We start from the raw sequence: 15,157 nt of genomic DNA on the forward strand, positions 1-15,157 counted from the left end.
TCCATGTAATCTGCCCAGTGCTAACAATCTGGAGAGGTGTGTGAAGAACATTCATATTTCAGTGTCCCAGGGTTAATGAAACCAGACGGATCCCCCGCACCAATGTCTTGTGGTATATTTTGTGTACACACACAGACACACACACACACACACACACACACACACACACACACACGGCAGTGTTTGGTGTGTTCAGAGACGATTCAAAACCAGTCACTGTAACTGCTAGTGGGTAACCAAATGCCCTTCCTGTGTTCAATTGTAGAAGAACCAGGTGAAGACAGCGAGGAATCCCCACGAGCCTCCTCATTGGCCGCGGCCGAGGACAAAGACTCGAGCAAGAGGGACGCCATAGAAGGCAAGACAACAGAGAAGGACTCCAGTAAGACCTTTAGTTTTGGTCTTCTCCCCCCCCCCCCCCAGTCCCCCCCACCCCGGTACCCTCTCTTCAATGTCGCTTAGTCACTAACATACACTACTCCTACCTTTTTTGATCTACTGTTCTCTTCCAATAGGGCTTTTCCTGCTATTAACAGCTGCATGTGTGTGTTGCATGTGAATGCTATCAGTAGCCTCCCGCTGACCCATTTTAATCATAGCCATCTGATGGCAGAGATGTGGATAAAGGCAAAGAATATTCCACAGTGACCACCGAGATTATTTTTTTTAATCAAATCAGTTTGTACGCTTGTAATTTTTAAGCGCCTTTCATTAATCTTTGCTGTTCTTGCGATTCCTCTGATGACATATTAATTTTGTATAAGCATAGGATTAGACAGTGCTCAAGTGTATAGTTTTGTAACCCGTTTTCCTTTTTTTAAAAAGAATTCAAGCAACGCACCACCTATTAGAGCTCACTGTCCTCGAACTGTAGATCTACGTACACGTCTGACTGGTAGCACATTAGCAAAGGCAACAATCTTTACAAAACAGTGTTGTGTTGAGATCAGGAAACAGCCCCTGGAGCTAGCATCTGGCATCACTACCTAAGGCTCTGTTATATTTGATTTGCCAAATAAGAATTCATATGTGCTTTTTTATGTATGAGATGGAAATATATGGTCGAAATGAATATTACATTAGGCGTCTTTTCATGCACACCATACCTAGCTACATAATGTTGGGTTCAATGGAGCAGAGGAAATGCTGAAACAGGACAGAGCCTATTAGTTTAGCCAGTCGTTTATCTTTTATCCATACAGCCATGACAGGCTTGTCTGAGGCACTTCGTACTCAATGCATTTACATGACCTATTACATGCAGCGTCATTTAACGCTGCGGTTGAGATGCAGGTCCCATTTAAACTAGCGATCTCAAACCTTAATGGGACTATATGCTTGCAAACTTTTGCATTGCGACAATTTCTTTTCCTTTTTTTAGAGTATTTAAATTGAAATTAGAAGATATCTGTCCTCAAATGGCTGTTGTTTTGATTTTTTTTTAATCCATTACTTTGAGGAGCAGTCAGAATGGGTTTTAGGGGTTGCTCTGTTGAACCCATATGTTAAATGTTTTTTTGGTCTAAATGAATAAATCCCTAATGTTGGTTGGAATATACAACACCAGGCTCCTGCATATTAAAGATTATATGTAGAGATATTCACAATATTCATCTTCATAGGCAGCATCTCTCAAAACAGCCCATTTACTTTTTTATTTTAATCTAGTGTCACTGTGGATTAATTATAATCCAAATTGCATTTTCCATGCAAATGTCTTAATCTGGATCAACTCCAGATTACTTTGTGCTCTGTTTAAATAGTAGCATGGAAGGATGTCAGTGTGTTGGCTTTAGGGTAAAGATATAATTCAGCAAACACAAGCAAAGATGAAAATTAGCTGTCATTATTGCTAAGAACATTTTCTGCATACCTGCTGTAAATTAGCAGGGGAATTAAATATTGTTTTCAAATCAGATGCTCATGAAATTTAAAATAATGCAGCTGAATTAAATAAATGCTCATTTTCGAGCTGGAAACATGCAAATGCTTGTTGTAAATATGCAGAATTGGATCTGTCTTGCATTTTATTTAATTTCTGTCTTTCTAGATATTAGATTAAAATAAATTAAAAGTATTTGCATATTTCATTGAAGCCTACAGCTATGATTTCTGTTGCTGACTTAAACAATTCAGAGAGTCCTGTAGGATTTGCCAAATATGACATCCGTCGGTTTACGCCTCGTTTGAAGTGCGATGGTAAAGCTGATGGACTCAGATGCATATTTTTATTATGTTTTTTTTTTTTTGCGAGAGCGATGAGAAAGCAGGGCTGCACTGTGCAAGCTGAGAATTTAGAGTGTGGTATTCAAATGTTATCTGCTGAACTGTAGGTCACACTAATGCGTAACCTTAACCTCTTGTCCTTGTAAATCACTAAAGTTCTCGGAGCGTCCCAGGGTCCTGCTTTATTTATTACCCTGTCACCTCAGCCAGACTGGCTGGACTGAAGACCAGTAAATTGAATAGTAAATTTATGATGCCTTTATCAAGCAAGACCTGTGTAATTGGCGTTTGCAGGGGAAAGAAATCTTGAAATAAAATAGCTTGTCTTACGAAAACAGTACTATTTTGCAAAGATTTCAAAGTGAGGGCGTACTACTCTAGTTTTTGTTCATGTAACATTTTATTCATGTTAGATGGTGCTATGAGATATGAATTTAAATGTAGAAAATTAACAGGACTTAAAATGGCCCTTCACTTAGAAGGGCCAATTTCTCTTCTTGTTTCTCTTCTTTAAACAGAGATCTTTAAAGAAGCCATGCATAGGTTGCATGATTTTAAAAATCCCATTGACAGTTGTAAATAAAGATGGGTGTCCTGTCTACGGCACTGGTCCCTGTAATGCAAACAGCTTGACTATCATAAATCACAGTTTGATTTATCTAATCAAGCTAGGTCCTGCTTCTCAAAGACATTTGTCATTCGGATGTGAAGGGGGGCTGTGGTGTCACAATTATTTTCTCTATTGCTTCATTGCACTGTGTGTGTGTCTGTAGACAAAGAAAAAGGGCATTCTCATTTAGTGTGAGGTACAGATTGCACAAAGAGCCTAGCCATTGAGTCCTGACACATTTTATTGCAAGTTATTATTAAATAATTATTAAATACATACATACATACATACATACGTGTGTGTGTGTTTATAAAATCATCTTTAGAATATTTTAATCATTCATTTAGCTGGCAGTTTAACAAAGCCTTATGCACAACAGAAATGGAGCATGTGCTGTATTAAATGCTGCAATGGCTTTTCTTACTATTTCTTTCCTCATTGTCTCTCCCGGTTTCATTTCTGACAGCCTAGTGTGTCCATCTGCAATGCACTTTAAATGTTTATGAAAGCAGAGTGTTGATTAAGAAAATAAATCATATAGATGGATCCTCATGTAGAGCAGATTAGCCCCCAGACCATACATTTACATTCAATATGATGGCAATCAATGGAAGGGGCCTCATTGCATTGTGAAATGTGTTTGCACCCAGTTGTCCAGGAGTCACCTCCTCACCCGGGAAATAATTTAGTTGCAGATTGACTGGAAGATGGTGAAAATTGAAAGTTAAAATTAGAAATCCTTGTTATAAACAGAAGGGGGAGAAAAAAGCTCAGATGACGCGGTACAGCAATGAGATTGGGGAGACTAGCAAATGAGGTTTTCTGTTTGTTATGAAATGCATGTGACATCCCCCCCCCCCCCCCCCCCCCCAACGCAGCAGGGATATCAAGCCCGGAGAGAGAAAAAAGATTACCTAGCTATTCGAGACTGCAGACCATACTCTTGATACTCTTGGAAATTTGTATTGCGCCCTTGTGGTTTTTCCCCTCCTCTTGTGTCACTTTTTTTGGCAGGCTAATATGTCAGGCTCCTGATATATAAGACCACAATAACATAAACAGAATGCCTTGTAATGCCAAGAATTAAAATGCATGAACACGCAGCAGATATTGAAATATACTTAAATAAATACAGAGCAGAAAAAATATTCTCTTTTTTCCAACATCTTTTTGCCATCCATTTTCGATGACTGCTTTGCTAAGCTTTGATTCATAAGAGTAATACACACATTTAGCCTAGAGTGACCAGATTAGAGTGAAGAACAGCGAGCAGGGCTTTCTTTGTTCACTGCATATGCAGCGAGAGGATAAATTGCATTGACTGAGGAGGCTGGGACACTGTCTGTATCTGAGGATACAGGGGTAATGAAAGATTTATCACTCTGCGCAGCATACTCTAAATACAACTGGGGGCTGATTTGCTGAATTGAGCTCAGCTAAAATGGAAATAACATGGCAACCCCCTCTAATACAGAGTGTGAGGCATGGATATTCAGGGGGATGTTGGAAATGGTGATTTGGCTGTCTATATCCCCCAAATGAACTGCATAATGGTACCCTGACCTGCAATGCAATAACAATGAATTCGAACCTCTATTTATTTGTGAATATCTTCATTCGGTTGCTTTTGTGAATATAGATTTTTCCTGGATTCTCTAGTATTCATGCTCAAAATCAATACACAATTTGTCTGTGGTGTAATTTAATTTAAATGCTGTTTGAAGACTTTTTTTTTTATTATTATTATTAATAAAATAATCTGAGTCTCACATAATGTGAGATGCCCAATAACCTTTTATCAGATCTACATTCCTAACAATAAGATAATGTTACCCAAATGTGGCGTCTTATAAAAGTAAGGGTCATTGTCATCTGTCAGGAGATTTTTAGCATCAGGAGTCCAGAATAATCTTGTGACAGAAGATATCCTATCTGTTTATTCACAGGAATTAATACACTGTCTAAAGAAACCCTGGGGACTGCTGCAGCAGGGAAGCGGTCGCTTCAGCAGGAGAAAGAAAATGACACTCCAACCAAGAGAGCTAAATCAGCTGAAGAGAAGACGCTGTCTAATGAGCAGGTTAGTTACTCTGATCTGGTTGCAAAAATAGCTTAATAACAAGACTGAGCCATCCTTGTGTATAAATTTAATTTCTGGGTTAGACTGTATTCATTCACTTTAAAAAATAAATAAAAATTATATTAAAAAGCATTACCCTGTCTGAATGGTACAGGACTTGCTGAACCATTTCTGAAAGGGCTACATTAAAACAGGTAGTGAGAAGTTGCAGTTTAAACGTACTTCATGTAATGAGAACCAGGCATAGTCTGAAATGGTTCATGTCAACATTCTTTGTAATCTTCTGATTAGAAATTCCAGACATTCATGCTAGTTCATTTACTTACTTACTTGATTAGGTTTTTTAATTAAGTTACGTGAAATGAAAACTTCAGTGAATTAGAGGAAATTTAATTTTATAGACATTTGCAGTTGTACTTGTTTTGTTTGGAATTTGATTTTCTTAAGGCATCATGTTGCAGCAGTACTGTAGTTGTTCGGAGCAGTGCTATAATGTATGGCAGTGGTATGATAAACTTTGTCTTTTCAGGTGCAGCAGTGCCCATACTGTAATTACAGTAACAAAGATGCAAACCGTTTACAGCTGCACATCATGTCCCAGCATTCCATGCAGCCAGTTATCAGTTGCCCCTTGTGTCAGGATGTCCTCAGCAACAAGATTCACTTGCAGCTGCATCTCACCCACCTCCATAGCGTGGCTCCAGACTGTGTGGAGAAGTTACTTATGACGGTATGTGCAGCATTCATTTATTTCTTTAAAAAAAATAAAATAAAAAAAAGAAATACTGAAGCTGTCAGCCTTACTATCCAGATCATACTCTGACAGTGTTGGCAGGGAATAACTTGAATAAGCATTTCCCAGGCCTAGCGTATTCTCCAAAGAATATGTTTTGAACTGGAAAATTCTCCGCTTATTAATTCACAAAACAGCAGTTTTGAAATCTATCTTTTGGAAGTCCCTGTATCTCTATGTGTTTTCAAGCTTAACATTTTGAATAAATGTATTATTTATAAATGTATTATTTATGTTTTTTGCTTATCTTATGTTGGTTTGATTGTGGTTAAGGCTGTGATATAACATTATTTATATATTTTCTTTCTTCAGGTTGCAGGTCCAGATGTTACAGTGCCCAATTCCTTGCTGTCTATATCATTACAAGACCAAGTCCCATCTTTGATGGATTCTTCAGCTGTTATCCCTGAGGGATCTGGAAAACCCATGGGTAAGCACATTTATGCTGCCACAGTGTCATCTGAAATGTATGAACCGCATTACAGAGGATTCCTTAGAAAAGTCATAACAATAATCCAATATAATGAAAATTCTTTGGAAGAATTTTTAAATATTTATTTTTTCTGAATTTCAACAGGAAACAGCTCTAAAGATTTGAAAAGCTGCACAGGCCAAGAAAAAAGTGAGGTTGAACTTTCCAACGAGGAACTCAAACCACCAAAGGAGGCTGCTGAGGCCCCTGACTGGAAGAAAGCGAGTGGGCAAGACAGGAAGAGCCCAGACTCCATGCAGGAGCATCTTGGTGATCTTCAGAAGCGCCAGCAGCTCTCAGTCTCTGATCGCCATGTCTACAAATACCGCTGCAACCATTGCAGTCTGGCTTTCAAGACTATGCAGAAGCTTGAAATACATTCCCAGTACCACGCCATCCGTGCAGCCACCATGTGCAGTCTGTGCCAGCGCAGCTTCAGGACATTCCTTGCCCTTCGAAAGCATTTGGAGACTGGTCACCCTGAGCTGAGTGAAGCCGAAGTGCAGCAACTCTGTGGGAACCTGCCCCTAAATGGTGACATAGCTGAGAGTGAAATGCGGGCTCTAGAAGAGGCACAAGCCTTTGAGCATGAGCTAGACAAAGATGAGGAACTTGACCAAGAAGGGAAGGCCAGTCCGACTGGAAGTGACAGCAGCTCCTTGCTTGATGATATGGGCTCCGAGCCAAAGCGGACCTTGCCTTTTAGGAAAGGTCCAAATTTCACCATGGAAAAATTTCTAGACCCCTCACGTCCATACAAATGCACAGTATGCAAAGAGTCTTTCACCCAAAAGAACATTCTCCTTGTTCACTACAATTCTGTCTCACATTTGCATAAGCTAAAGAAAGTTATCCAAGAGGCCTCAAGCCCAGTTCCCCAGGAGACCAGCAACAATGTTGACAACAAACCATACAAATGCAATATCTGTAACGTTGCTTATAGCCAAAGCTCAACCCTGGAGATTCACATGAGGTCTGTACTTCATCAGACAAAAGCACGAACCGCCAAAATGGAGACTAGTACCAGTACTGGGGGTGGTAGCAGCGGAAGTACTTCATCTAAAAGCCCTGTTCCACTTAATCAGGGAAACACTGATTCTGCAAGTGCACCAGTATCCTCTAACAAAGAAAACGCTGTAGATACCAAAGAAGTTACCATAAAACAAACTACTGATCACATCCCTGTGCAGCCCACCTACCCATTAACCCAGTCACCAGCACAGCTTCAGATGCAACTGCAGCATGAGCTCCAGCAGCAAGCTGCATTCTTTCAGCCACAGTTTCTGAACCCAGCTTTCTTCCCACATTTCCCAATGACACCAGAAGCTCTACTGCAATTCCAGCAGCCCCAGTTCCTCTTCCCATTCTACATCCCTGGTGCTGAATTTAACATCAGCCCTGAGCTTGCATTGCATTCAGCTGCGTTTGGGATGCCTGGTATGACGGGATCATTCCTAGAAGATCTGAAGCAGCAGATGCAGCAACAACATCAGCTGGGCCAACAACAACAGCTTCAGCTCTCTCAGCAGCAAGCTCAACAGCAGGCCTCTCAGTCTCAAATGCAGCAGCAGAAAGCACAGCAGCAGAGTCACAAGCCTAAAACTGAGTCCAACCACTTTAATCTGTCTGATATTCAAATGTCCAGAGATGCTGAAGAGCACCTAGAAAAGCAGGAGAGCAAAGCTAAGCATGATATAGCTAATGATATTGACAGTGCAAAAGATACAAAAGATTCCAGAAAGCCAAAATTTTCAGAACCTCTTATTCCTCCGCCACGCATTATCTCAGGAGCTAGAGGTAATGCTGCTAAAGCATTACTAGAGAACTTTGGCTTTGAATTGGTAATTCAGTACAATGAGAATAGACAGAAAAGCCAGAAAAAGAACAGAGAGGAAGAGTTGACTGACAAACTGGAGTGTGGTCTTTGTGGAAAGTTCTTCTCGAACATGCTTATTCTCAAAAGCCATCAGGAACATGTGCATGGGCAGTTCTTTCCATATGTGGAGCTGGAGAAGTTTGCACAGCAGTACAGGGAGACCTATGACAAGCTGTACCCCATAAACCCAGGATCTCCAGAAACTCCCCCACCACCTCCCCCTCCCCCTCCACCACCTCCTCCCCCTCCTGCCCCAGTGACAGCTGTCCCTGCCACTACATCTGTAGGAAAATCACAGACACCATCTCCATCACCTCTACAAACTTCCCAGCAAGCACCACCTCCTCCACCACCACCACCACCACCACCTGCACCTCCTCAAGTGCAGCTCCCTGTTTCTCTTGACTTGCCAATTTTCCCACCACTGATGATGCAATCAGTGCAGCACCCTGGGCTACCCCCACAGCTTGCACTGCAGCTTCCAACAATGGACTCTTTATCTTCTGACCTCACACAGTTATGTCAACAACAACTGGGACTGGATCCAAACTTCCTGCGGCAGTCTCAGTTCAAGCGTCCTCGCACCAGAATCACAGACGATCAGCTAAAAATCCTCCGTGCTCATTTTGACATCAATAATTCTCCCAACGAAGAACAGATTCAAGAAATGGCAGACAAATCTGGCCTTCCACAGAAAGTCATAAAGCACTGGTTCCGCAATACACTCTTCAAAGAACGTCAAAGAAGCAAAGATTCCCCTTACAATTTCAACATTCCACCCATGACCACACTGGAAGACATCAGACTTGAATCCCAAGTGAACATGCTAGAGTACTACAGAACTGATGCTACGGCAAACAAAAGGTCATCAAGAACACGTTTCACAGATTATCAACTGCGAGTACTCCAAGATTTCTTTGATACCAATGCTTACCCCAAGGATGATGAAATTGAGCAGCTCTCCACGGTGCTCAACCTGCCAACACGAGTGATTGTGGTGTGGTTCCAAAATGCTCGTCAGAAGGCCCGCAAGAGTTATGAGAACCAAACAGATACAAAAGACAGCGAAAAGAAAGAATTAACAAATGAACGATACATCAGGACCAACAACATGCAGTACCAATGTAAGAAATGCAGTGTCATATTCCCCCGAATATTCGACCTCATTACTCACCAGAAGAAGCAATGCTACAAAGATGAGGACGATGAAGTTGGAGATGAAAACCACTTAGAAGAATACGCAGAGTTTAATGAGCAGAGTTCAGCAAAGCCAGCAGAGACTGCAAAACCCTCTCTTGTAACAGCAAGTAGCTCTGGTTCCAGCTCTCCCTTAATGCCTTCACCTCGACCTGATGTAGGGAAAACCTCACCCAAACCTGAGCTCCTCCTTGAAAAGACAAAATCGGGAGAGATTGCCCCTTTACAAGCACCCAAGAACCTAAGTGAGTTAAAAACTTCTAAGGCTTCAACCCCACAGCCTCCACCACAAAAAGTACCTCAACCACAAATGTCAAGACCCCATTCTCAGCCCCAGTCTACAGCTGTCTCGTCAAGTCCTCTTTCAATTGCACTGTCTTCTCTTAACAATAGCCTACCGCAACACATGTTACAGTACCACTGCGATCAGTGCAAAATCGCTTTCCCAACAGTAGAGCTGTGGCAGGAGCACCAGCACATGCATTTTCTGGCCGCCCAAAACCAATTTCTACACTCACAGTTTTTAGAAAGGCCACTGGATATGCCCTATATGATCTTTGATCCAAATAACCCTCTTATGACTGGTCAACTTCTTTCTGGAGCCCTATCCCAGATGCCAACTCCAAGCAACTCTGGCCTTGCTGTGAACTCTAACTCTATGAAACGTAAATTAGATGAAAAAGAGGATGGATCTCATGAAAAAGATAACAGTGCAGAAGATCATCACAGAGATAAACGTCTTAGGACTACCATTACTCCAGAGCAACTTGAGATCCTTTATGATAAATACTTACTTGATTCAAACCCAACAAGAAAGATGTTAGATCACATTGCACGGGAAGTTGGCCTGAAGAAAAGAGTTGTCCAAGTATGGTTTCAGAACACCCGAGCCAGAGAAAGGAAAGGACAATTTAGAGCAGTTGGGCCCTCCCAAAGTCATAAAAAGTGTCCATTCTGCAGGGCATTGTTCAAGGCCAAGTCAGCTCTTGATAGTCACATTCGCTCAAGACACTGGCATGAGGCAAAACAGGCAGGCTTTAGTTTGCCCCCAAGTCCAATGATGCCTCAAGATGATGGCTGTCAAAGTCCCCATAAATACACTTTTGCTGACTACCTACAAATACCCACAAAGATTGAGATGAATGAAAGTGAGCCTCCAACTGCTTCTTCCACTCCAGTTAAACCTTCCGAGATGCCACTAAAAAACTTATTGAGCTTATCATCTGTAAAAGCAGAACATTGTGATGAACTTGAGGGGTTTAACATGTGCTCTGCAGAAGCCTCTTTTGATAACAAAATTGACTGCGATGAGACCTCCTCAATTAACACAGCTGTGAGTGATGCTACAACTGGAGATGAGACCAATAATGAGGTTGAGAATCTTACAATAAATGGAAGTGAGAAAATGATTGAGAACAAAAACATAGCACAATCTTCTGATGTAAGTGAGGATAGATTTCCTTTCAGCATGGTTAGCCCATCAAGTTTCTCTGGCAGGGACAGCGACTACTTCAATTCCAGAGATGATGACCTAGATGACAGTGCTGACAGGAGCGAGACTTCAAGTTTGGCTGATCCAAGTTCACCCAGTCCATTTGGAGGTTCTAATCCTTTCAAGTCTGCAAAAGCTGGTGGAGATAGACATGCCCACAAACGTTTTAGAACCCAAATGAGCAATCTACAGCTTAAAGTCCTAAAGGCTTGCTTCAGTGACTACCGCACACCTACTATGCAAGAGTGTGAAATGCTGGGCAATGAAATAGGACTCCCGAAACGTGTTGTGCAAGTCTGGTTCCAAAATGCCCGTGCAAAAGAAAAGAAGTTTAAAATAAACATTGGAAAGCCATTCATGATAAGCCAAGGCTCTCCAGATGGACCGAGGCCTGAGTGTATGTTATGCGGTGTGAAGTATACAGCTAGACTTTCAATTCGTGATCATATCTTCTCGAAACAACACATTGCAAAAGTGCAGGAAACCCTGGGCAACCAGGTTGATCGAGAAAAAGACTATCTTGCACCTACCACTGTCCGCCAGCTTATGGCTCAACAAGAACTTGACCGTTTGAAGAAGGTAACCGATGTACTCAACTTGCCAGCCCAGCAGCAACCTGCAGTGGACAGTAATGCACTTCATGGCCTTAGCCTGCCAACTGCCTACCCAGGAATATCTGGTCTCCCACCAGTGCTTCTCCCTGGTGTCAATGGGCCATCCTCCCTTCCTGGTTTTCCACCAAATACACCTGGTGAGTCAGTATGACAAAAACACAGTGCAGTATCTTAATAAACAGTTAATGCATTAAATGCACTTAGTGCTACTGCCCCATTTGCCTCCTTTGAAGGACTTTGACGTCACTGATTCATAGAGACATTTAATGCATGTACTTACTGTAACAATGTGGAACACTATACTTTGAGTTTGGCTGTGACCCCTAAAGTTCAGTTGCTGTAATGCTTATGCTTATTTTTATTTCCTTCTTTTTATTGTATCCTTCTTTTGATAAAGTGCTTGTAACAGTTTTGATCCATAACAGTATATCAGAGGGAGAGCCCCAAAATAATGTCTTACTAAGTTAAGGAGTGATTCTGCAGTCAAATATTTCAATATTATCTATACTACTGTATTTCAGCTTTAGCGTCTCCTGGTGCTGGCATGCTTGGGTTCCCTACTCCAGCCACCCCTTCTCCTGCCATGTCTCTCAGCAGTACCCCAACCAAGACTCTTCTTCAGACACCTCCCCCTCCTCCTCCTCAGCCCCCTGCACTTCCTCTTCCTCCCACTCCTTTGGCAGCAAATCAGACTGAGCAGCACATAAAAGAATCAGAGAAAGACAAGAAGCTAGAGAAGACCAAGGTGAAAGAAAGAGAAGCCGACACTGCCCGTCCCGAGACCCCAATTGTGAAGAGAAGAGAAAAGCCCTCGCCGACACTTTCAGTGCTAGGAAAATTGGGAAGTGAGGCTCAGATGGACCCAGCACAACTGCAAGCACTTCAGAATGCCATTGCTGGTGACCCAGGCTCCTTCTTAGGGGGACAGTTCTTGCCTTATTTCATCCCTGGCTTTGCATCTTGCTTCTCGCCCCAGCTCCCTGGTGGAGTACAGGGGGGATACTTCCCTCCTCTGTGTGGAATGGAGAACTTATTCCCCTACGGCCCTGCAATGCCGCAGGCTATCGCTGGGCTTTCACCAACTGCCCTGTTGCAGCAGTACCAACAGTACCAGCAGTCCCTCCAGGATTCCTTACAGAAGCAGCAGCAGAAGCAAATTGAAACACAGCAGAAAACGCCCACTATTAAGTCAACAAGTGCACAGAGCAACTCTCTCAAACCAAAAGAGGCTATTGGAACTAAGGATGATAAAGGCTCTTCAACAGAAAGCACAAATGAAGAACCCCAAACGAATACCAAAAGTTCAAGCTTTCCAGATGCGTTTATCGTTCCGTCCATCAAACACGAGTTTATATGCAGAAAGTGCCAGATGATTTTTGCTGATGAAGACTCAGCAGCTCGCCACCAGAAGTCCTTCTGTTACTTTGGACACCCTTTTATTGATCCACAAGAGACAGTGCTTCGCAAGGCCGTAAGCAAGTACAATTGCATAGCCTGCAACGTGTCCGTCAGTGGGAACGAAGCACTTGGCCAACACCTTCAGTCGAGCTTGCACAAAGAGAAAACAATCAAACAAGCAATGAGAAATGCCAAAGAGCATGCTAGATTATTACCTCACTCAGTCTGCTCCCCTTGTCCTAACACCACATCTACCTCGCAGTCTGCAGCTTCTTCTAATAACACCTTGCCTCATCTCTCTCACTTGTCCATGAAGTCCTGGCCAAATATTCTTTTCCAGGCCTCAGCCAGGAAAGCTGCTTCCTGCCCATCTGCTTCTCCTCCTCCCCTTTCCTTGCCTTCAACGGTTACCTCAACTTCGTGCAGCACCTCAGGGGTTCAAACCTCACTACCCACCGAAAGCTGTTCAGACGAGTCTGACAGTGAGTTAAGCCAGAAGCTGGATGACTTAGATAACACGTTGGAAGTCAAGGCTAAGGCAGCGTCCGGCCTAGATGGCAATTTCAGTAGTATCAGAATGGATATGTTCAGTGTGTAGGTGTGAAAACGGATCCCTTGCTTAAACGAAAAAAAAAGACTTTTAACTGCAGTTCCAAAGTTTCTCTAACCCAAAAAATTACAGTACCAAAAGATTGACTCAGGATTGTTTTTCCCATATTGATATGCTGGCAAGAAAATGATTGATTTTTGTTATGGACAGAACTGTTGCAGATGCTTGACTGAGCTTATATTGTATACAAAAACATGGAATAGGAAAACTCTCACAAGTTCTTTTGGAGCTTGATTCAAGCCAAAAATTCTCACGATAGCAAATTGCACCTCAGCTGGATTGATTTCCAAATGCTAGCATGTACTGTATGGGATAATGATCCAGAACTTTCAAAGAGAATTTCTCTTAGTTTAGTTAGGTGTAATTCAGTAGCTTTAAATTCTCAGGTCAGAACATAACATTTCTCATTTGTTGAAACAGCAACGAAGCCTGCTTATAAATGGCTTTTACCAAAACATGTCAAGCTTTATTGGAGGCATTTCCTTGATGTGTGTAGTGTACCAAGAGACAATATAACTGTTACTGGACAACGCGCATATCCTTTTAGTTTGCCCTACGAGAGAGTATGCTTTTACCACTGAGGGAATTTAGAATGAAGTCATGTGTATGCCCCTGTGTTTGCCAGTTTGTATTGCCACAAGCTGTATTTATATACAACACCCTTTTTTCCTTGTAGAATATACTAATAATCTGTGCCAACTCTTACCTTCTTTCTTTTACCTCTCATCACACCCTTTTCTGAAGAGGTAATAATTCTATAGTTTTGATAGACTCTTCGAAGATTATGTGAATAGGAAATTTTTTCATTTGTGAATTGCTATACTGTTACGGTACTTGCTTGTGTCTGGACTATAGTGCACTTATTTGATTTCAATTTTTTTTTTTTTTTTTTATTATTATTTGAGGTAGGCCATTTCTTAATTTAATAGATATCATTTTTCAGTGTTTGTTTGTTTGTTTGTTTGTTTGTTTTAATTATTATTTGTGTGTAGTTCAGCAGCAGATTGGTCCACATTTGTTAGACGTTTCACACCTAACAATCCAGAGACATTTAACAATTGGTGCATCCATGAAAGTAGTACTGTATACTTGAAACTGAAAAAGTGCAAGTTGGACAAAATGTGTTGGAAAAAATGGTATGAACATTTGCTTCTTTTAAACAAGAAAGCTGCTTTTAAAAAGGGGGACAAAGCATTTGTTTTATAAAATGAAAATATTTCTTCTTGTACTTCTGTAGGACTGAACACAGTGTTACCCCTATACACTGCCATATAGTGGATAGGCTGTTTCTTCCATTCTACTCTGGGCACTTCTGTTAATGTCATGAACATAGACCATTTCCCATCATATTTAGTGATACTTGGATTACAAAGTATTATCTTATGACGTTATGCTGCTACTGTGTAATGTTTTTGTTTTTACGTTTTTTATCGCTTGCCATAAATTTCAGCTTCCTACTAGACAGAATACTGATTCATCATGAATTACATTGTTTTTCTTTTATTTTCTTTTGTTTTTGGCTGTGTAACTTAAAGAATGTGAATGCTGTCAAGGGTGTTTAATTTTTACGATTCACTTTCTGGTTTGATACAGTTGGACAATGTGATTCATTCCAAAGTAACAGAAGGCTTAATGTATGAAAGTAAAAGGCTCGTGAACAAAGAAAGCTAAGCTGTTGTACATATTCGTAGTTGGCTGTGCATGGTACAAATTTATTAATATGAAGAAATGCAAAAATGTATTGCTTTTGGTATTCCTATTCTGAGATGAACAAGTAGCATGTAATGCA

At 41.3% G+C, this 15,157-nt stretch overlaps 1 protein-coding gene across 3 annotated transcripts in view; it reads left to right on the plus strand.

Annotated features, from left to right (window-relative positions):
* zfhx4 (zinc finger homeobox 4) overlaps positions 1–14,688 on the plus strand; it is a 76,209-nt gene extending 61,521 nt beyond the window's left edge. For 2 of the 3 annotated variants that reach the window (XM_079863291.1, XM_079863290.1), the window contains exons 5-10: positions 266–382; positions 4,783–4,916; positions 5,446–5,646; positions 6,022–6,139; positions 6,287–11,497; positions 11,882–14,688. In XM_079863291.1, the coding sequence (XP_079719417.1) occupies positions 266–382; positions 4,783–4,916; positions 5,446–5,646; positions 6,022–6,139; positions 6,287–11,497; positions 11,882–13,356 (7,256 nt within the window). In that variant the 3' untranslated portion in view covers positions 13,357–14,688. The remainder of the gene's footprint in view (positions 1–265; positions 383–4,782; positions 4,917–5,445; positions 5,647–6,021; positions 6,140–6,286; positions 11,498–11,881) is intronic. The other variant, XM_079863292.1, reaches the window with a different exon arrangement.
* Positions 14,689–15,157: the final 469 nt, after the last annotated feature.

Source organism: Squalius cephalus (assembly GCF_949319135.1).
Source record: "Squalius cephalus genome assembly, chromosome: 25".
NCBI classification, from domain to species: domain Eukaryota; kingdom Metazoa; phylum Chordata; class Actinopteri; order Cypriniformes; family Leuciscidae; genus Squalius; species Squalius cephalus.